At 44.3% G+C, this 23,096-nt stretch overlaps 2 protein-coding genes across 2 annotated transcripts in view; one reads left to right on the top strand and one right to left on the bottom strand.

Annotated features, from left to right (window-relative positions):
- The first annotated feature begins 16,442 nt into the window (after nt 1-16,442).
- LOC123454693 (60S ribosomal protein L23a) lies at nt 16,443-17,003 on the top strand. Its single transcript, XM_045133545.1, has one exon. The coding sequence runs from the start codon at nt 16,472-16,474 to the stop codon at nt 16,940-16,942; it is 471 nt and encodes a 156-aa protein (XP_044989480.1). The 5' UTR covers nt 16,443-16,471; the 3' UTR covers nt 16,943-17,003.
- Nucleotides 17,004-18,374: 1,371 nt separating this feature from the next.
- The window catches only part of F11r (F11 receptor), a 28,606-nt gene continuing 23,884 nt past the window's right edge, over nt 18,375-23,096 (bottom strand). The window contains exons 2-10 of the mRNA XM_004671175.3: nt 22,012-22,080; nt 21,695-21,802; nt 21,344-21,490; nt 20,894-21,096; nt 20,612-20,714; nt 20,397-20,504; nt 19,834-19,846; nt 19,499-19,550; nt 18,375-19,369 (exon numbers count right to left, since the gene is read on the bottom strand). Of these exons, the coding sequence (XP_004671232.2) occupies nt 19,334-19,369; nt 19,499-19,550; nt 19,834-19,846; nt 20,397-20,504; nt 20,612-20,714; nt 20,894-21,096; nt 21,344-21,490; nt 21,695-21,802; nt 22,012-22,080 (839 nt within the window). The 3' untranslated portion in view covers nt 18,375-19,333. The remainder of the gene's footprint in view (nt 19,370-19,498; nt 19,551-19,833; nt 19,847-20,396; nt 20,505-20,611; nt 20,715-20,893; nt 21,097-21,343; nt 21,491-21,694; nt 21,803-22,011; nt 22,081-23,096) is intronic.

Genomic DNA, 23,096 nt, shown 5'->3' with positions numbered 1-23,096 from the left:
AAAGCTGCAATTACAAATGATGTTAAAGTCAAACAGCTTTTTGGATATGTATCTTCATGTTGTTAAAGGTTTATCTTCAGAATAAATACTTAGACATGGGGTGCCAGGTCAAATGTTGAATGAATGCACACTTTGCTAAAATATTGCCAAATTATCCTCTACCAGTTATGTTTTTTGTATTCCCTCCAAAAATATGAGAGTGCTTGTTTCCTCACACTCTTACCAACAGAGTCTATTGTCAGGCTTTTTGAATTCCTGCAAATCAGATAGGTAAGGTAATTTTAAACTCCTTATGGTTAACTATTGCCAGCCAATCCTGCAGGCAGCTAAACATGTCTAGCGCCACCTCGTGGTAGAACATCCAGCTACAGGAAAAGTACCTTTTCTTTTGTCTTTGCATTAGACCTTGTCTCCCCGCCCCCCCACCCTCCTCACACACACAGGTAAGGTCTCACTCTAGCCCAGGCTGACCTGGAATTCACTAATTTAATGTAGTATCAGGGTGGCCTCGAATTCACGGCAATCCTACCTTTGCCTCCTGAGTGCTGGGATTACAGGCATGTGCCACCATGCCCACCTGGACTGTGTGTGTGTGTGTGTGTGTGTGTGTGTGTGTGTGTGTGTGTGTGTGTGCTTTAGAAGCAGGGTCTCATTCTAGCCCAGGTTGACATGAAACTCTCATTCAGTAGCCTAGGCTGGCCTTGAACTCTCAGTGATCCTCCATTCTCAGCTGGGATTTGACATGTGCCACCACACCTGGATAGCACTGAACTTTTACTTAACTACTGAATTTTTGGCCCATTTTTCCCCAAAGGAATACCAAAAAAAAAAAAGAAGCTCTATATCATAACTTAATCTTCCCATTCTGATGAATCATGTGCTATATTCCAAACTTGATGAAATTATAAATAAAGAGACATTTTCAAATTGTACTGGAGTCCAGGGGCTGGAGATGTAGCTCAATTGTGCCTGCCTAGCATGCACACAACCCCAGGTTTGGCATGGTGGTACATGTTTGCTGTTGCAGCATCAGCAGATGGAGACTGGAAGATCAGGAGTTCAAAGTCATTTTCAGCTACATAGTAAAATTGAGGCCATCTTGGGGTAAATTTGAGGTCATTCGAGGATACGTGAACTCTGTCTCAAAAACAAAATGTAATATCATATCAGACATGAAGAAACTTTCATACCAGTGATTATAGAGATAAAGACTGAGCCAGGCATGGTGGCACAAGCCTTTAATCTCTGTACTTGGGAGGCAAAGGTAGGAGGATTGCCATGAGTTTGAGGTCACTCTGAGAATATACAGTGAATTCCAGGTCAGTCTGGGCTAGAGCGAGACCCTATCTTGAAAAAAAAAAGCTGGAGAGATGACTTAGCGGTTAAGACGTTTTCCTGCAAAAACTGAGCTGGGCATGATGGCACAAGCCTTTCATCCCACCAAAGGTAGAAGGTTCGCTGTGAGTTCAAGGCCACCATGACACTACATTGTGAATTCTAGGTCAGCCTGGGCTATAGTGAAGACCTAACTAGAAAACGAAAACAGAAAAGAAAAAAAAAAAAAAAATGTGAAACCTAAGACTGACAGAACCTGTATAGTGAGGCACACCTGTAATCCCAGGATTTGGGAAGTGGGGGCAATAGGATCAGAAGTTCAAGGCTATCCGCAGTTACATAGAAAACTGAGAGCAGGGGCTGGAGAGATGGCTTAGTGGTTAAGGTGCTTGCCTGTGAAGCCTAAGGACCCAGGTTCAATTCCCTAATACCCATGTAAAGTCAGAGGCACAAAGTAGCATATGTATCTGGAGTTCATTTGTAGTGGCTAGAAGCCCTGGCACGCCCATTCTCTCTCCCTCTCTCTCTCTGCTTGCAAATAAATATAAATAAATAAAATATTTAAAGAAAGAGAGAGAAAGAAAGAAAAAAGCAAGCAAGCAAGCTACAAGCAGCCTGGACTGGACTCTATCTCAAACAAATAACTGAAACATAAGAGTACCAAGCTCCCACAAACATTTTCAAGGGAAGAAAAAGCATTCAAGGAAAATAGGTTGGGTCTTCCTCAGGCTACCTGATGAAAGAAAAGAATACGTGGGGTTGGAGAAATGGCTTAGCAGTTAAGGTGCTTGCTTGCAAAGCCAAAGAACCTCAGTTCAATTCCCAGGACCCTCGTAAGCCAGATGCACAAGGGGGCTCACACATCTGGAGTTCGTCTGCAGTGGATGGAGGCCCTGGCGTGCCCAGTCTCGCTCTCCCTCTCTCTGCCTCTTTCTTTCTCTCTCAAATAAATAAATAAAGTTTAAAAACAACAACAAAAAGAATAGGTATTTTATCAGTTTCCTGGAGTGGTCTGAAGTCTGGTAATTGTTAATCATGAGGATGGCATTTTTTAAGAAATACCTAGCTGGGTGTGGTGGTGGCGCATGCCTGTAATCCCAGCACCCAGGAAGCTGGGAAGTTCCAGACTAGTCTTGGCTGCAGTGAGAGATCCTGCCTTGGGAGGCGGGTGGTGGGGGGGGGGGCAGTAAAAATCTCTTATTTCATAATTTAAAGAGATTTTCCCTTGAAAAATACAGGTCAGTGGTGTCCTTGCAAACATCATGACGACATCCTCCTACACTTCTGCACTTGGGTATTTTCTCCTTGTGATGATGGGATAAGGAACCAGGTACATTCCACACATTGCTGACAAGGGAGAAACTCATGGTAAGTAATGGGGGCTGAGTTTCAAATTAAGGGCACATTAACTTAGTCTCTAGTATCCATGAGCGTCGTGGTTGCTATGCCAGATCTTAATCCTTTGGCTTTGCTGGCAAGCGCTTTAAGCCTTAACCGCAAAGCCATCTCTCCAGCCCCCATCCCACTTTTTTTTGTTTGTTTGTTGTTGTTGTTGTTGTTTTTTCCAGGTCGGGTCTAGCTCTAGCCCAGGCTGACCTGGAATTCACTATATAGACATCCTCCTACCTCTGCTTCCTGAGTGCTGGGATTAAAGGAATGTGCCACCATGCCCAGCTCCACCCCACTTGTTGCTTGTGTGAGAGAACACCAGGGCCGCAGCTCCCTTGGTCTATCTGGTGGTCTAGTTTTTGGAGTGGGAGTCTCCTTTTTCTGATTCCGGAGCTTGCAGGGACTAAGCTCTCTGTTCTGCTGTGGAGCTAGGGTTTGAGGCATGGATGGTCACACTGAGCTGGTTTGTGGGATCTGAAAATTTGAACTCTGGCAGTCTCAGACCCTCATGCAAGCACAGGAAGCAACTTAGCCACTGAGCCATAGCCCCTTATATTCATGCTGCTCTCGCTTTGGGTAGAGAGTGTTCTTAGCCCTTGAGGGTCAGGAGATTTTACAGCAAAAGAAATGGAGGGCCAGGTGTGTGGAATACACTGTAATCCCAGCACTGCTGAGGCAGAGGCAGATCACTGCAAGTTCAAGGCCAGCCTACACAGGAAGTTACAAGCCTGCTAGCGTTACATAGTGAGACCCTATCTCAAAACAAATTTTTAAAAAAATGGAGAGGAGGGAGAAGAAAAAGGGAAGGAAAATGAGAAATCTAGGAATGGTGGCGCACCTATAATCCCAGTATTTAGGAGGTAGCTGGCAGTAGGAGGATCAGTTCAAGGTCATATTCAGGTAAGTGAGTCCAAGGTCAGCTCAGACTTGATTTTTTTTTTGGTGGTGTTGTTTCTGAGGTAGGTTTCTCAGGCCGACCTATGGCTTTTAAAATATATATATTTATTTGGGTGTGGGAGATCAAGAGGCAGAGAGAGGTAGAGAGAGAATGGGTATACCAGGGCATCCAGCCACTATAAATGAACTCCAGACACGTGTGCCACCTTGTGCATCTGGCTTATGTGGGTTCTGGGGAATCAAACCTGGGACCTTTGGCTTTGCAGGGAAGAGCCTTAATCGCTAAGCCATCTGTCCAGCCTGGCCTTTTTTTAAATATTTATTTACAAAGAGAGAGAGAGACAGGGAGACAGAGAGAATGGGTTTGCCAGGGCCTAGTGCCTCTACAGATAAACTCCAGAAACATACGCCACTTTGTGCATCTGGCTCTACATAGGTACTAGGAACTCAAATCAAAGCCATCTCCCTGGTACTGTGGCTTGTATTTTTAAAGACCTGGTCTCAAAGAAATAAAGCAATACATAAACAAACCAAAAATTCTAAAACAAAAAAGGAGGGGTGGGGGCTAGGCTAAAAAAAGGGGATATTCATGTTTTCTGAGAATGAGCAATTTATGCTGCTTTCTAGTCATTGCCATGACACTTATCAACTATTATGGTACTAGAGGGCATGGCACTTAACATACAGATCAAAGAATGACCTTAGATGCAGCCAGTGACTAGTGACATTCAGTTAGCCCACTAAAAGAGAAACTTCTGGTCTAGGAGACATCCTATCATCAAAGGCAAACAGGATTAGGGTGGGGAAAATCCAGTTAGTCACCTAGGCAATACTTGATGTAACAGTGTTCTTCAGAGGGCTGGAGGTATGGCTCAGTGAGAGAGCATTTGCCTAACATGGGGCCAGGGAAGGTGGAGTTTGCCACATACATTACTTGCCTTCTTAGGTAAGGACACAGAAACAGAATAGGGAAATATCCTGCTATCAGGATGGCCAAAGTACTGCTGCATTCAGCATAGGGAAATATGGCACTCGGGAGGCAGAGGCTAGGAGGATTGCTGTGAGTTCAAGGACAGCCTGGGACTACATAATGAATTCCAGGTCAACCTGGGCTGGAGTGAGACTCTACTTCAAAAAAAGGGGGCGGAGCTGGGCATGGTGGTGGATGCCTTTAGTCCCAGCACTGGGGAGACAGAGGTAAGAGGATCGTCATGAGTTTGAGGCTACCCTGAGAATACAAGAGTGAATTCCAGGTCAGCCTGCAATAGAGTGAAACCCTACCAAAAAAAGGAAGCTTATTATTAGGACCTTGGTGTGGCCTGTCCTCTGGTCCAAGATCCTGTCTGTTCATGATAGGATGAATTTAGAGAAGAATATACATGACAAGCCTGCATGGGCAATGACCAAAGGGCTCACTGTGGAGAAAAACACTTATAAAGAACAGGCAATGGCCAAGGGTTACACCAGCCTTTACTCCTTTATGAGGTGAATATTTTCTTTTTGCTTAATTTTATTTATGTATTTGAGAGCAACAGAGAGAAAGAGAGAGAGAGAGAGAATGGGCACATCAGGGCCTCCAGCCACTGCAAACGAACTCCAGAGGCATGCACCACCTTGTGCATCGGCTTACATGGGTCCTGGGGAATCAAGCCTCGAACCAGGATCCTTCACAGGCAAGCACTTAACTGCTAAGCCATGTCTCCAGCCCCCATGAATACTTTCTTCTTATATATATATATTTTTTATTTATTTATTTTATTTATTTTTTTTTGAGGTAGGGTCTCACTCTAGGTCAGACTGACCTGGAACTCACTACGTAGTTTCAGGGTGGACTTGAACTCACAGCCATCCTCCTACTCTGCCTTCTGAGTGCTGGGATAAAAGGCGTGTGCCACCATTCCTGGCTTATTGTTTTTTGAGACAAGATCTCATGTAGCCTACGGTAGAGATCCTCCTGCCTCTATCTCTCAAATGCTAGGATTACAGGCTGACGGGGTGGGCAGTACTGGAGACTGAACCTGGAGTTCTGCACTTGGCAGGCAAGTGCTCTAATGAGCTATAATTCCTGTCCTTGATACTTTTATTCAAGTAGCTAGAACTTTCCTGAGGGGAGGTTTCCTGCTCATGTGATTGGCAGGCCCAACCAGATTAACTCTTAAAGGCAGGGACAATGGTAGTCTTTGTTCTTTACCAAAGAGCCTACAGCTAGACAATAATCTTATAATCTTCCTGGTGGTTTAGAAAGTCATCTCTACCCAGGGCCAGAGACACAACTCAGTGTGAACACAGGCACGTTCCTTGGCATTTCTGTGCCTTTGAAACAGGGTTAGCAATAATGTCCAGTAACTAATGTTTACTTAGAAGAAAAATTTCACCTGACACAAGGCATGTGTCTGTAATCCCAGCACCCAGGAGGCAGAGGCAGTAGGATTCGCCTAAAATTTTTGAGGCCAGTTGGTTCTACGCAGGAAGCTTTAGGGAAGCCAGAGCTATAAAGTGAGATCCTGTATCAAAAACAGGGCTGGAGAGATGGCTTGGCGGTTAAGCGCTTGCCTGTGAAGCCTAAGGACCCCGGTTTGAGGCTCGATTCCCCAGGTCCCACGTTAGCCAGATGCACAGGGGGTGCACGCGTCTGGAGTTCGTTTGCAATGGCTGGAGGCCCTGGCGCGCCCATTCTCTCTCTCTCTGCTTCTTTCTCTGTCTGTCACGTGGAAATAAATAAATAAACATAAAACAAAAACTTTAAAAAAAAATAGGGCGGTTAAGATGGCAGCGTATGTACCACGCCAAAGCAGCCCAGGGGAGAAAAAGCTAAAAAAAAAACAACTCAGCAAAATACACACTTTTACTAAAAAGTGAGGTGTATAGGAAATTGAAATGGCAGCAGGGAAGTAGGAGAGATCCAGAGCATCCAGAGCCCGCAGAGGCCGGCAGAAGCTCTGGCAAGTCCGCCAACCGCGGCAGCGGCAGCAGCACCAGAAAGCTGTCAGGCTCGGCTTGAGCCGCAGGAAAAGCCAGGTGCGGGAGCTTCCACTCCCACTGGCGCTCTGCAAACTCGAGAAACGTGAAGGCAGAGCGGCAGTGAACAACAGAGGAGCAGATCACAAGGTAGAAGAACCGCTAGAGAACCAGAGCAGCTGCGGCTCCTCCCCTCCCCCACCGGAAGTGCCCACGTCCAGCAAAGAGAGCAGCAGTCTCCGACCGGCCAGGCCAGCTTGAACCCACAGCTGGACACTAGCAGGAGCAGAGGTAACTGGAATTACACCAGGGAAGGGGCTCACCTGGTCACAAGCTGACATGGAACCCTCAACAGATCAGAAATCGTAACCTGCTTGTTGTCAGGATTAAGGGTGTGGGTGGGGTATCACACACCCTAAGGGACAGTTAAGAGGATCTGGTTGTCATAATACCTACTTTGGATAAATACGCTGAGCTGTTTTTCCTTGAAAGTATGCATTGTTTAGTTAAATTTTAGAATCTGCCTGTATTTTGTTCCACTCAGCCTACTTGAATACTCTCATAGCAGGCAAACCCAACACCTAAGGGTCACTTTTGTAGATACTTTAAGAGTCTTGAGAGCCACACCTAATGCCAAAGCTCCTATCCTGAAGTTATGTAACATCAGATTGTCTGATACATCTAATAATACCCAGCTAACTAGAAAATTCAATCATTAAATAATCCAAGATGCAAAAATATATACATTATAACACAAGAAACACCAAAAATCAAGACAATATAAATCCACCAAAAAATCAGAAATGACCTCCAGTGAGAACGAGTTAAAGGAAATGCCTGAGAAAGATTTCAAAAGAATCATAATAAATATGTTCAAAAAAGTCAAAGAAGAAATAAAAGGAGAGGGAATTACCATGGGATTTTTTTTATAATCATGGAAAATGTTAATAAAAATTTAAAAATTAAAAAAAAAGAAGGAATCAAAGAAATCAAAGGAATCAAAGAAAACACAGGACACCAATTTAATGAAATAAAGAGTTCAATATTAGACATAAATAAGGAAATAGAAATAATAAAGAAAAATCAGTCAGAATTACTAGCAATGAAGAACACAGTAATGAAATAAAAAACTCTGTAGAAAAGCTCACCAGTAGAATGGATGAAGGAAAAGACAGAATATCTAAACTAGAAGACCAGGTGGAAGATCTAATACAGTCCAACAAAGAGAAAGACAAACTAATAGAAAAGTATGAGTGGGAATTTCAAGATATTTGGAACACTATGAAAAGATCAAGCATAATAACTCAGGACATAGTAGAAGAATTTCACTCCAAAGACATAGAAGACGTTTTCAACAAAATCATAGAAGAAAACTTTCCCCAAATTAGGAAAGAGGTGCCAATGCAGATACAGGAATCATTTAGGACACCAACCAGAAAAAACCTGGATAGAACCTCTCCTCGCCATATTATAATCAAAGTACCAAACACACAAACCAAAGAAAAAATATTGAAAGCACTCAGAGAGAAAAATCAAGTTACCTACAAAGGCAAGCCTATCAGGATTACAGCAGATTACTCAACGCAAACTTTAAAAGCCGGAAGGGCATGGAGTGATATATTCCAAGTTCTGAAAAATAACAACTGTCAACCAAGGTTACTTTATCCTGCAAAACTATCCATTCAAATAGACAGAGAAATAAGGACATTCCACAACAAAAGCAAGATAAAGGAGTATTTGAAGACAAAACCAGCTCTACAGAAAACACTTGAAAGAATCCTCCAATCTGAAGAGAAAGAAAAGCACACATATAAGGAGCCAGAAAAAAACAAACAATACTCAAATACTAGTTAACACAAGACAGCAAAATTAAAACCAGAAGAACTACAAAAAAATGGCAAAAATGAATACACACCTTTCAATATTATCTCTTAATATCAATGGTCTCAATGCCCCAACCAAAAGGCATAGGTTCGCAGAATGGGTTAAAAAGCAGGATCCTTCAATTTGTTGCCTCCAAGAAACTCACCTTTCTACAAAGGATAAACACTATCTTAGGGTGAAAGGTTGGAAAATGGTGTTTCAAGTAAATGGGCCTAGAAAACAAGCAGGGGTTGCTATTCTAATATCTGACAAGGTAGACTTCAGTCCAACATTAGTTAAGAAACATAAGGAAGGTCACTATATATTGATTAAAGGCACCCTCCAACAGGAGGACATTACAATCTTAAACATATATGCACCTAACCTGGGGGGCCCCAAATTCATCAAACAAATGCTATTAGAACTAAGGTCACAGATAACACCAAACACAGTGTTAATGGATGACTTCAACACCCCACTCATCAATTGACAGGTCATCCTGGAAAAAAATAAACAGAGAGGCATCTGAACTAAGTGAGGTCATAGAAGGAATGGACCTAACAGATATCTACAGGACATTTCATCCAAATGCTGCAGAATATATGTTCTTTTCAGCAGCACATGGAACATTCTCTAAAATAGACCATATATTAAGACACAAAGCAAATCTTAACAAATACAGGAAAATTGAAATAATTCCTTGCATTCTATCTGACCACAGTGAAATCAAACTACAAATCAATAGCAAGAAAGGCTATAGAGCATACACAAAATCATGGAAATTAAATAACACACTACTAAATGATGAATGGGTCAATGAAGAAATCAAGAAGAAAATCAAAAAATTCATAGAGTCAAATGATAATGAGAACACAACATAACAAAATCTCTGGGACACAATGAAGGCAGTCCTAAGAGATAAATTTATAGCTTTAAGTGCCTATAATAAGAAATTAGAAAGGTCTCAAGTAAACAACCTAATGGTTAACCTTAAAGCCTTGGAAAAAGAAGAACAAGGCAAAGCAAAAATCAGTAGATGGGAAGAAATAATAAAGATTAGGGCAGAAATTAATGAAATACAAACAAACAATCCAAAGAATCAATGAAACAAAGAGTTGGTTCTTTGAAAGGATAAACAAGATTGATAAACCTTTAGCAAATCTGATCAAAAGAAAGAGAGAAGAGACATAAATTGATAAAATTAGAGATGAACATGGTAACATCACAACAGATGCCAGAGAAATTCAAAAAAATCACAGGGACATACTATCAAAGTATATACTCCAAAAACTATGAAAATGTGAAAGAAATAGATGATTTCCTTGATTTATAGACCTACCTAAATTAATTCAAGATGAGATTAATCACTTAAATAGACCTATAACAAGCAGGAAGATCCAAGCAGTTATCAAAAATCTCCTAACTAAAAAAAGTCTAGGCCCTGATGGATTCACTGCTGCATTTTACAAGACCTTCAGGGAAGAACTAACACCATTGCTTCTTAAGGTTTTCTATAAAATAGAAAAAGAAGGAATCCTACCAAATTCCTTCTATGAAGCCAGCATCACCCTGATACCAAAACCAGTCAAAGATAGAACAAAAAAAAGAAAATTACAGACCAATCTCCCTCATGAACATAGATGCAAAAATTCTCAACTAAATATTGGCAAACAGAATACAAGAATATATCAGAAAGATCATTCACCCTGACCAAGTAGGCTTTATCCCTGAGATGCAGGGATGGTTCAACATACGCAAACCAATAAATGTAATACATTATATAAATGGACTGGAGGACAAAAATCATATGATCATCTCATTAGACACAGAGAAAGCGTTTGACAAAATCCAACATCTCTTCATGATAAAAGTTCTACAGAGACTGGGAATAAAAGGAACATATCTCAATATAATAAAGGCTATTTATGACAAGCCTACAGCCAACTTTATCACTAAATGGGGAAAAACTGGAACCTTTTCCACTAAAATCAGGAGCAAGACAAGGGTGTCCACTGTCCCCACTTTTACTTAATATAGTACTGGAAGTCTTAGCCATAGCAATAAGGCAAGAGACACACACAAAAGGGATATAAATTAGAAAGGAAGAAATCAAGTTATCATTATTTGCAGATGACATGATTCTATATATAAAGGACCCTAAAGACTCTACCAGCAAACTGTTAGAGCTGATAAACACCTACAGCCATGTAGCAGGATACAAAATAAATACACAGAAATCAGTAGCATTCCTATATGCTAACAACAAACATACAGAGGATGAAATCAGAGAATCACTCCTATTCACAATTGCATCAAAGAAAATAAAGTACCTTGGAATAAACCTAACCAAGGTGTTGGGCTCTTAAAGGCCCAGGTGTGAGGCTTAGTGGAACTTCCTGAGCCTAGCTAAAGTTTGCTGACCTGTCTCTGGCCAGCTAGGACTCAACAAGAGGCCTAATGGCTTCTGGCCTGCCACCTCCGCGTGGCAATTGTAATTACCATTTCAACAGTTAAAAGTTTACTATTGGCCCTTACCTCTGCCCCCATTCTAAAATCCCTGCCTTCGTCCCCAACATGATATAGGCAACTGCGCACTGCAATAAAGCGAATTATTTCTGTGAGTTCCTACATCAAAAAGACTCCCGATTCAGTGTTTTCCTCCAGTGGCCAGGAGAGGTCTGGGTCATCTGACGCTCATCATCCCCTGAACCCCTAGGGAGGAACCAGCAGGCCTGGTTCTTCCCTCAGCACTACCTACCTGCACCAAGGAAGTAAAGGATCACCACAATGAAAACTATAAAACACTCAAGCGAGACATTGCAGAAGACACTAGGAAATGGAAAGACATCCCTTGATCCTGGATTGGAAGAATCAATATTGTGAAAATAGCAGTCTTACCAAAAGCAATGTACACATTTAATGCAATCCCCATCAAAATTCCAAAGACATTCTTCACAGAAGTAGAAAAGAAAATCCAAAAATTCATTTGGAATCACAAAAACCCTCAAATATCTAAAACAATACTGAGCAACAAAAATAAGGCGGGAAGTATCACCATACCTGATTTTAACCTATACTACAGAGCCATAGTAACCAAAACAACATGGTACTGGCACAAAAGCAGGTATGTAGATCAATGGAACAGAATAGAGGACCCAGACATAAGTCCAAGTAGCTATAGCCACTGATAGTTGATAAAAATGCCAAAAATATTCACTGGAGAAAAGACAGCCTCTTCAGCAAATGGTGCTGGGAAAACTGGATATGTATCTGAAGAAGGATGAAAATAGATTCTTCTCTCTCTCCATGCACACAAATTAAATCCAAATGACCTAAAGACCTTAACATCAGACCTGAAACTCTGAAATTGCTAGAGGAAAAAGTAGGGGAAACCCTTCAACATATTGGTGTTGGCAAAGACTTTCTGAATATAGCCCCAATTGCTCAGGCAATAAAACCACAGATTAACCACTGGGACATCGTGAAATTACAAAGAATTTTGTACTGCAAAGGACACTGAATAAAGCAAAGAGGCAACCTACAGAATGGGAAAAAATCTTTGCCAGCTACATATCTGATAGATTAATTAATTGACTAATTAATTAATCTGAAGATTAATACCTAGGATATACAAAAAACTCAGAAAGTTAAACAATAAGAAGTCAAACAAGCCAATTAAAAAATGGGCTATGGAGCTAAATAGAGATTTCTCAAAAGAAGAAATACGGATGGTATATAAGCATCTAAAAAATGTTCTACATCCCTATTCATCAGGGAAATGCAGATTAAAACTACATTGAGATTCCATCTCACTCCTGTCAGATTGGCTACCATCATGAAAACAAATGATCATAAATGCTGGCAGGGATGTGGAAAATGAGGAACCCTTCTACACTGTTGGTGGGAATGCAATCTGGTCTAGCCATTGTGGAAATCAGTGTGGAGGTTCCTAAAACAGCTAAAGATTGATCTACCATATGACCCAGCTATAGCACTCCTAGGCATATATCCGAAGGACTCATCCCATTTCCTTAGAAGTACATGCTCAACCATGTTTATTGCTGCTCAATTTATAATAGCTGGGAAATGGAACCAGCCTAGAGGTCCCTCAGCTGATGAGTGGATAATGAAGATGTGGCACATTTATACAATGGAGTTCTATTCAGCAGTAAAGAAAAATGAAGTTATGAAATTTGCAGAAAAATGGATGGATCTGGAAAGGATTATACTAAGTGAGGTAACCCAGGCCCAGAAAGCCAAGCGCCACATGTTCTCCCTCATATGTGGATCCTAGCTACAGATGACTGGGCTTCTGCATGAGAAAGAAAATACTTAGTAGCAGAGGCCAGTAAGTTAAAAAGGAGATAAAAAGGCAAGAGAAAGGAAGGGAGGAGGGTATTTAATAGGTTGGCACTGTATATATGTAAGTAGAAGAATAGATTAATGGGGATGAAAAGGCCCAAAGTGAGGTCAGGGGAAGAGATTGAGTAAAGGAAAGGTAGAGGGAGGGCTCATCAAAATCTAAGTGGATACAAATAAATCATATGGAATCCTCCAGTTTGGGACAATGGAACACTCAGGAGCCATAAATCATTGTTAGAAAATTTTCAGTGCCAGGGATGGGATACCTCCAGTGAGTTGTTGGCCAGGGAGGTCCCTGATGCCCCCAAAACATTATAGGCCATTGCCGAGGCCCTTGGTTTCCCACCAGGAATAGATGGTAAGACCCTATTGCTGAAGACTCCACATATTGGGGCGCAAGGCCACTGAGAAATCCTGCTGGAACTGAGCTGATAACCTCCTCCATGTAGACCTGCTGACAGAAAGCTGGAAGAACCCATTCTGCATGTAGTTCAATGGGAGAAAGAGATACCACCAGTGAAAATACTCAACAGTGGATACTGCAAGCCTTATAATTGGCCAGCCAGGCCAAATGAGCCAATGGGTGCAATAGTGGCACATTTGTCATGGTGGAAACCAACTGCCCTTCAATTGGACTGGAGGCCCGCTCCATGGGGGAAATATATCCCTGATACTGAAAACTTAAAACAGGGGTAGTCATGAGCCCTATGAGTGTAACATCTGCTGATGTCTAGAAAAATGTATATACTATGCTTCTCACAGTGCCAAGTTAGCCCTTCTCTTAATATTTATACCCTTATATTAATGCTACTCTCACTTTGGGTAGAGAATCTTCTCTTTTCAGATGGCTGTGACCTTGGGATGACTCAGAAGGTATCATAGTGCTGGAAAGAAGTGACTGGAGTACTGAGCAACATCTCGATCACACCTTCCAAGGCTCAGGGTCTAATGTGAAAGTGGCTGAAAGAATATAAGAGCCAAAGGAAGAGTAGGACTCCTTACAACGTGCTCCCTCCAGACATAAAATGGCCTGGATAACCATGACCTCATAGTGCCTGACACTACCTACACAAGACTATCATAAGAGGAGGAAAAGATCATGTCATCAAAATAAAAGAGAGACTGATTGAGATGGGGAGGGGATATGATGAAGAATGGAATTTCAAATTGGAAAGTCAGGGGGAAGGGAGGGTATTACCATGGGATATTTTTTATAATCATGGAAAATGTTAATAAAAATTGAGGGAGGGCTGGAAAGATGGCTTAGCAGTTAAAGCGCTTGCCTGTGAAGCCTAAGGACCCTGGTTCGAGGCTCGGTTCCCCAGGTCCCATGTTAGCCAGATGCACAAGGGGGCGCACGCGTCTGGAGTTCGTTTGCAGAGGCTGGAAGCCCTGGCGCGCCCATTCTCTCTCTCTCTCCCTCTATCTGTCTTTCTCTTTGTGTCTGTCACTCTCAAATAAATAAATAAAAAATAAATAAATAACAATTAAAAAAATGCAATGGATTCATCCAACTTCAAAATTCCCCATAGTTTAAAAAAAAAAAAAAATTGAGGGAAAAAGTAGGGCTGGAGGGATGGCTTAGCAGTTAAGGCATTTCACTGAAAAAGGAAAGGACCCTGGTTTGATTCCCCAGGACCTAGTTTGCCAGATACACAAGGTGGCACATGCATCTGGAGTTCGTTTTGCAGTGGCTGGAGGCCCTGGCACGCCCATTCCCTTTCTTTCTCAAATAAATAAAAATATTAAAGCGAGAGAAAGTGAGTGAGCAGAGCATGGTAGCCCATGCTTTTCATCCTAGTACTCGGGGATTACTGAGGTAAGAGGATTGCCGTAAGTTTGAGGCCAGCCTGGAGCTAGAGTGAGGTTTAGGTCAGCCAGGGCTGGAGTGAGACTGCCTCAAAAATAAAACAAAAAAAAAAAAAGGCTGAAGAGATGGCTTAGCAGCTAAGGTATTTGCCTATAAAGCCAAAGGACCCAGGTTCAATTCCTCAGGATCCATGTAAGCCAGATGCAAAAGGTGGTGCAGGTGCCTGGAGTTCATTTTACAGTGGCTAAATGCTCTGGTGTGTCCATTCTTTCTCTCAAGTATACAAATAAAATATTTAAAAGAAATGTAGCTCTCCGATTTACAGAAAGACATCTCGTGGGCTGGAAAAATGGTACAGAAGTTAATATAGCTCTCAGACTTACAGAAAGACGCCTTGTGGGCTGGAAAATGGCTCAGAAGTTAAGGCACTTGCCTGCAAAGCCAAACAGTCCAGGTTCAATTCCCCAGTACCCATGTAAAGTGAGATGCAGAAGGTGGTGCATATGTCTGGAGTTCGTTTGCAGTGGCTGGAGGCCCTCAAGTGCCCATTCTCACTGTTTTTCTTCTACCTCTGTTTTTTTTTTGTTTGTTTGTTTGTTTTGTTTTTTGGGTGTTTTTTTTTTTTTTTTTTTTTTTGCTTTTTGAGGTAGGGTCTCACTCTGGCCCAGGCTGACCTGGAATTCATTATGTAGTTTCAGGATGGCCTCGAATTCATGGCGATCCTCCTACCTCTGCCTCCTGAGTGCTGGGATTAAAGGTGTGCACCACCACGCCCGGCTTTCTGCTTTCAAATAAATTTTTAAAAATGAAAAAGAGGGCTGGCTTATCAGTTAAGGCATTTGCCTACAAGGCCAAAGGACCCAGGTTCAACTCCCCAGGACCCATGTTAGCCAGATGCACAAGGGGGCTCATGCATCTGGAGCGTTTGCAATGGCTGGAGGCCCTGACGCGTCCATTCTCTCCCTCCGTCTCTCTCCCTCTTTCTCTGTCAAATAAATAATAATTTTTAAAAAATTTTAAAAAAGAAAGAAAGAAGAAAAGAAAAGACATCTCTTACTACCAGGAAGATTTTGAATGTCCAAGTCACTTTTGGAGTCTCTAGTCTCTTGCTACAGAACTTCGAGATTTAGACAGAATCAACGTGAATAAACATTTATTACAAAAATTAGTTCTAACATTGTAAAATGAAAGCAGACAGGGTATTTCCCAAACCCAAAGGGTTGTTATAAGCTCAACTCCAGATGCATGCACAACCTTGTGCATTTGGCTTTATATGGATACTGGGGAATCAAACCAGTGTCATTAGGTTTTGCAGACAAGCACCTTAACCACTAAGTCACCTGTCCGGCCTTTTTTTTTTTTTTTTTCTCCAAGGTAGAGTCTCACTCCAGCCCAGGCTGGCTTGGAATTCACTCTGTAGTTACTGGGTGGCCTCAAATTCATTGGCAATCCTCCTACGTAAGCCTCCCAAGTGCTGGGATTAAAGGTGTGTACCACCACACTAGACTTTGGAATGTTTTATTTTTACTGATGCATGATCATTAAGTGATTGCTTACTTTTCGGTTGCTTTTGTTTTTCCTTGACAGAAAACAGTTCTGCTAAGGGCTCCCCCCACCCCAAGGTAGGGTCTCGCTCTAGTTCAGCCTGACCTGGAATTCACTATGTAGTCTCAGGGTGGCCTTGAACTCACAGAGATCCTTCTACCTCTGCCACCCCAGTGCTGGAATTAAAAGTGTGCATCACCGCACCTGGCCTGCTAAGGGATTTTAGATAAGCAAACATAATATGGCAAAGTGGCATAGTATAACCAGAAAAAAATGTGTAAAATCAAAACTGGAGGATGCCTTTTCGCCAAGATGGCGCCGAAAGCGAAGAAGGAAGCTCCTGCCCCTCCCAAAGCTGAAGCCAAAGCAAAGGCCCTGAAAGCCAAGAAGGCCGTGCTGAAAGGCGTCCACAGCCACAAAAAGAAAAAGATCCGCACGTCACCCACCTTTCGGCGACCCAAGACATTGCGCCTCCGGAGGCAGCCTAAATACCCTCGGAAGAGCGCCCCCAGGAGAAACAAGCTTGACCACTATGCCATCATCAAGTTCCCCCTGACCACTGAGTCGGCCATGAAGAAGATAGAAGACAACAACACCCTAGTGTTCATTGTGGATGTTAAGGCTAACAAGCATCAGATCAAACAGGCTGTGAAGAAACTCTATGACATTGATGTGGCCAAAGTCAACACCCTGATCAGGCCTGATGGAGAGAAGAAGGCCTATGTTCGGCTGGCTCCCGATTATGATGCTTTGGATGTTGCCAATAAAATTGGGATCATCTAAACTGGATCCAGCTGGTTAATTCTAAATACACCTTTTTTTTCACTATAAAAAAAAAAAAAAACTGGAGGATGCTATGTTTGTCCTCTTGCTAGTGAATAGATTGGGGGGGGGGGGGGCTGTAGTAGATGGCAAAGAGAAATTTAAGGCAGAAAAATATCCAAATGTGGTGGTGCATGTCTTTAATTCCAGCACTGGGGAGGCAAAGATAGGAGGATTGCTGTGAGTTCAAGGCCACCCTGAGACTACATAGTGAATTCCCGGTCAGCCTGGGCTAGAGTGAGACCCTACCTCAAAAAGACAAAAAAGAGAGAAAGAATCCAAATGGGGAGGAAAAGAGCAATGACAAACACATCTATCCTGCTCCTGTCTCCAAGTAGCTTCTCCTGAACCTTGCTTTCTAACATCCTTCTTTTTATTATTTGAGACGGGGGTGGGTGGGTGCCAGGGCCTCTAGCCACTGCAGACAAACTCCAGACATATGTACCATCTTATGCATCTGGCTTATGCGGGTCCTAGGAAATTGAACCTGGGTCCTTAGGCTTTTCAGACAAGTGCCTTAACCACTAAGACATCTCTCCAGACCCTAGAATCCTTCATAGCACCTGTGAAATCCGTCTTAGTAGCAGCTTTTCTTTTAGCCTTAAGGAAGTTCATTAATGTACCCACAGGCAGATGGGTGGGACTTTCTCACTTGATTGACCAATCAAATAGAACAAAGTATACCACCACTTCAACCTGCCCATGAGGGACTGAAGTCTGGAAACTTTACCTTGAGTTAAGACCCAAGATCAACAAGGTAAAGTCCTGGGAAGCAGGGTGTGATGGTTTGACCTAGGTGTCCCCCATAAACTTAGATGTTCTGTATGCTAGGTTCCCAGCTGATGGCAATTGGAAATTAAAACCTCCTGGATGGGGTGCATTGTTTGGGGGGGGGGGTTAATGGGTATTATAGCCAGTTTCTCCTTGCCAGTGTTTGGCACACTCTCCTGTTGCTATGGTCCACCTTATATTGGCCAGGGGGTGATGATGTCCACCCTCTGCTCATGCCATCATTTTCCCTGCCATCATGGGGCTTCCCCTTGAGCCTGTAAGCCAAAATAAACCTCTTTCTCCCACAAGCTGCTCTTGGTTGGGTGACTTCTACCAGCAATGCGAACCTGACTGCAACACAGAGCCTTAAGGCATCTTCCAGGTTTTTGTTTTATTTTTTGGTTTTTCAGGATAGGGTCTCATTCTAGCTCAGGCTGACCTGGAATTCACTATGTCGTCTCAGGGTGGCCTCAAACTCACAGTGATCCTCCTACTTCTGCTTCCTGAGTGCTGAGATTAAAGGCATGTGCCACCACGCCTGGCCATCTTCCAGTTTTAACAAAAGAGCCCACACAGGATCCCTCAAAGACCTTACTTTCCCCTACTCTCCACAAAAAGAAGCTTTGACAAATCAAGTTTTTTATTTCCAGCAACATCTGGTGAACACAAACACACAGAAACACAATTTCACCAAGGGTAAGAAGCCCTTTAACACAACACTCACTTTCAGCATACAGCTAAGAACACACACACACACACACACACACACACACACACACGTGCATGCATACACTCACGCACGCACACACACAGCCCAGCTAAGAGCCAAGACTAACACACATTCCCCACAGTCCTGCAGACATCTTAGGGTCTGTCCAGTTGTTCCAGCCAAGGGAAGAGTGACAGACAGCTACCAGCTCTGGCTTTCTTTTCTTTTCCAGATCAGTGGTTTAAATCTTTTTCACTACAAGTCTTCTGACAGTTGACTAAACTCTCCCACCTTCCCACCACAGCCACAACGACAGTCTGCTTGTATCCAGGAGGACGAAGCAGGAGGATCCCGGGAGCACATTTCATGGGGAGAGAGAACGAGGGTGGGCTCCAGAGACTGAAGGCTGATGTCTTCACCTAACACTGCAGCCACACCTTTCTTTAGTCCCCACTCTAGGACAGCTGATAAGCGGCTTCCATCAGGGGAGACGAGAGCTGGGGAGTCAGGCTTGAAATCCTTATTCAAAAGCCACTAGAGCCAGGCAGTGGCTCTGGATTCCAGGGAGCCCTGGCATTCTTGCTGTCCACTTAGAAGAGACGTCAGCAGGCACACACGGGGCTCCTACCCGGTTCCTCGGAGCGATGGGGAGTGACAAATTTAAGCAGTCTCAGGCCCGGCAGCAGTGGTAGGAAAGAGGCAGGTGCAGTCACCGATGTTATTAAAATCACATTCTAGCTAAAAGAAAAGTGAGGGGTCCTGTGGGGTCTAGATGATCATTAAGACGTCCTGTGAAACTACAGACAACAGGGGCTGGAGCCGGATAGCACCTACGGAAGGCGGGTAAAGGCCAGGAGCTGAGCCACAACAGGTCACACCAGGAACGATGAGGTCTGTTTGAATTCCCCCTAGGAAAGAAAATATCCAGTCACCTCTAGAGTCTTCTTTTACCAGTAAACCCCTAAACACATAAACATAGGCTAGAAAATCCACCCACTGGAACTAGAAGGCCTCGCCCCCAGGCCAGGCACACTCACCTCACTTCGCGCACTGTGCTGGCTGTAAATCACTTTCTTACTCGTAGAAGTCCTGCGGACAAGCCAAAGAAAGACGTGCTCAGTCCCGCACCTGGCCAACTTTTAGGGTCAGGCCTGAGGGCTTTACATAGGCTCAAGAGTGCTCAGTAGGAAGCTGGGAGCAGAGAGGAGAAAGCCAGGGTACACAGGAGTGCAAGCCCAGTCACTCTCTCTAAGATGGTTGCTTCTATCTCCAAGGCCAACACACCCACCCCCGTTTGGGGCCCGTCTCAGCTTCAAACCACACACATCCCTGTCCGTGTCCTTGAAGAACCCTGGATCAGCACCTCACTCACCCTTTCTTTGTTCCTAAAAGAGAAAAACAAGGAGACCATGGGTACTGGCAGAACAGAACACAGCAAGGCCCAGAAGATAGAGGTCATACATGGTACTTGGCTTTGTCAAGATCCAAACATCTGTGCTCCCTGGGAGGAGTGCCAGCACATGGGCACAATACCAGGGTCTGTCTCCAGATGATACCCACAACCCTTGCCCTGGACTGGGGATAACCGAAAAGAGCACCTAACCAGGTGTGGTGGGACATGTCTGTAATGTAGCATTTGGGAAACTGAGGCAGAAGGACCACTTTAGTTCAAGGCCACCCTGGATTGCACAGTGTGACGGTCTCAGAAAATAAAACAAATAAACAAAAGCAGCAACAAAAACACACAACCACAGCCGGGCGTGGTAGCACACGCCTTGTATCCCAGCACTCAGGAGACAGAGGTAGGAGGATCGCCATGAGTTTGAGGCCACCCTGAGACTACATAGTGAATTCCAGGTCAGCTTGGGCTAGAGTGAGACCCTACCTCAAAACAACAACAGAAAAAAAAAAAAAAGCTTTCAAGGAAATACTTACTTTCAAAATATCCTCGGCTATAGGCAAACCAGATGCCAAAAATCAAGAGTCCAAGAAGAATCAGTGTTACAAGGACAGCTGCCACGATACCCCCTACGTTCGGCTCCACTGCAAGACACAGACAGAGGTCAGACACCTGGATGGTCAGTGCTGCAGACGGCGGGCCATACGGCAGACCAGCTTGAAGCTCAGGCCCCTGCCACGTGCTCACTCACCAGCCTCCATGCGGACATCATCTGACTTCATGGGTTTCCCAAACCCATTCTGTGCCTGACAAGAGTACTCGCCAGTATCAGAGGCTGTCACAGGATCAAAGATCTGAAGGGATGAAAATAAATTAGCTTTCCCCTTGAAGAAGTTAAGGAGCTATCTTTTTATATCCCCACCCCTAATTCCTAATTCCAAGTTCACCTTGGTGTTCATTTGTCCTCCCCCGCTGCTGGGGTTCTGAATAACCATGCCCACTCGCCCATCCTTCAGCCCATCCTGTTCCATACCAGTTCCCCTGACTTCTGATTGAGGGTGTAGGAAGAATTGCTGAAGGCACGGGTGTTCTTGGGATCCAAAGGCATTACTACCCCATCCTTGAACCAGGAGTATTCAGAGGGTGGGGAACCATCTTGTTCTGAGCAGACCAGCACGGCTCGGTTCCCAATGGTGGCAGAGGAGGGGACACTGATTGTAGGCTTGGATGGAGGCACTGGGGAGGGAGAGAAGGTAAACTCAAGGGCAAGGAGGGATGCAAGACTGAAGGGTAACAAACTAGGTTGTCACACCCCCCAATCAGCTCTAGGCACCCACCCTTTTGCCCATAGTTTACACCTAACCAGGGGCTTAAGGTTGGGGTACTGTGACTCTGAATGCCTCTCTCCAAAGTTCAGCAGAGGCTGTTACTGGGTTTAGAAAGGCAACGGACTGCAGTCCCACAGGAAGTCGCTGGCACATACCAAGCACAGTGAGCTGAACGTTGACCTCCCCGTAGCTGTTGCCACCCCGCTCGGAGACCATACACGTATACAGCCCAGTGTCTTTCCGGGTCACAGAACTGAAGGTGATGCCACTCGGTGAGAAGGTGACACGGTCCTCATAGGAAGCTATCAGGAGAAGGAGGCAGAGACAGTGAGCTGCAGGGCTAAGAGAGGCTGAAGGTAACCCCTGCTTTCTCCAAACAGTGGTCTGGAAAGGCCATGGAGCCTTGAACTCCAGGGTGAGCCCCACCCCTGGAACCCAGGCGCAGGGACGGGGAGGGAGGCAACGGCTCCAACCCCAGCAATCAGGAAGGAGGTGGGCCACCTCACCTGTGATCTTGTTGTCATAGCAAACGAGACTGGTGGTGCCACCGTGGACAAACTTCCACTCCACTCGGGGCGAGGAGAAGCCAGAGTAAGTACAGGACAGGGTGACAGCTGCAAACAGGATCAAAATGAGAGGGAGGGCGCTGGGATAATGGCTCAACAGTTAGAGGTGCTTGCTGGCAAGATGGGAGGGTGGGGAAGCAGCAGTAAGGAAAAGGCGAGGGATTGCCCCACACCACCGACTAGGCTACGTGTCCTCCCAGCCCCCCAGGCCAAGGGTCTCATTCAGGCACCCTGCCCACCCTGCCCACCCCACTCACGCTGGTTCTCAGGAACTCTGACTTCAGGTTCGGAAGTGTACACTGAACCTTTGCCTTGCACCAGAGAGCCTGAGGAGAAGGAGAGAGGGGCCTCGTCAGCTGGGGGGCAGTCATCATGGAGTGGGCACAGAAGACCCATTGGAAGAGGTCAAGATCCTAAGGTCGAGCTGGGCGTGGTGGTGCGCACCTTTAAAAACCTCAGCACTTAGGCTGGAGAGATAGATGGCTTAGCGGTTAAGGCGTGTGCCTGCAAAGCCAAAGGACCTTGGTTCGATTCCCCAGTGAGCCAGATGCACGAGGTGACACATGCATCTGGAGTTCGGCTACAGTGTCTGGAGGCCCATTTTCTTTCTTTCTCTGTCTCTCTCTCTTTCTACTTCTTTCCCTCTCTCGCTCTCATAAATAAAATAAAATAAATAAAATATCCCAGCACTTGGGAGGCAAAGGCAGGATGACTGCCAGGAGTTTTGAGGCCACCCTGAGATGGCATAGCGAATTCCAGGTCAGCCTGAGCTAAAGTGAGATCCTACCTCAAAAAAAAAAAAAAAAAAAGCTCCCAATAATATAATTAAATTCCTACTTGTCTAAGGGCAGCTTCCAGATGACATTTCACGGTTCAGAGAAAGCTTCTCAACAAAAGATTGCAACCAAGGGAGGGGGGCGGGCGTTAGATGGCAGCCACTTGTCCAGACAGTCCTGGAAGGAAGCCAGCAAGCTGGAGGCTAGGTAGGGAGGCGTGGCGAGGAGGATAATAATAATCCTTGACATTTGTAGAGCATTTGGTGCTTTTTAAAGTGTTTTCAGATACAATTACATTGTTTGATCCCTGAAATAAGCATGACATAGCAGCAGGACAAGTGTTATTATCCTAATTTAACACTAGGAACTGAGGCTACAAGTGGAGGAACGTGTCTAGGATCACAGAAGCAGGTTGGGAGATGGGGCGAGGCCCAGAACTGGGCTCAGATCACCTCATTAGAATCTTCTACCTACCAAATGGAGAAGAGTAAAAGGTGTGTGGGATGGAGGTGGAAGAATGGGGAGCAAGGAGGCGGATTAAATAACACAGGGGCGGAGAAAGGCCC

The sequence above is a fragment of the Jaculus jaculus genome, chromosome 1, assembly GCF_020740685.1.
Source record: "Jaculus jaculus isolate mJacJac1 chromosome 1, mJacJac1.mat.Y.cur, whole genome shotgun sequence".
NCBI classification, from domain to species: Eukaryota; Metazoa; Chordata; class Mammalia; order Rodentia; family Dipodidae; genus Jaculus; species Jaculus jaculus.
Note: the sequence above shows the minus strand (reverse complement) of the source record. Positions and strands in the feature narration are given on the sequence as shown.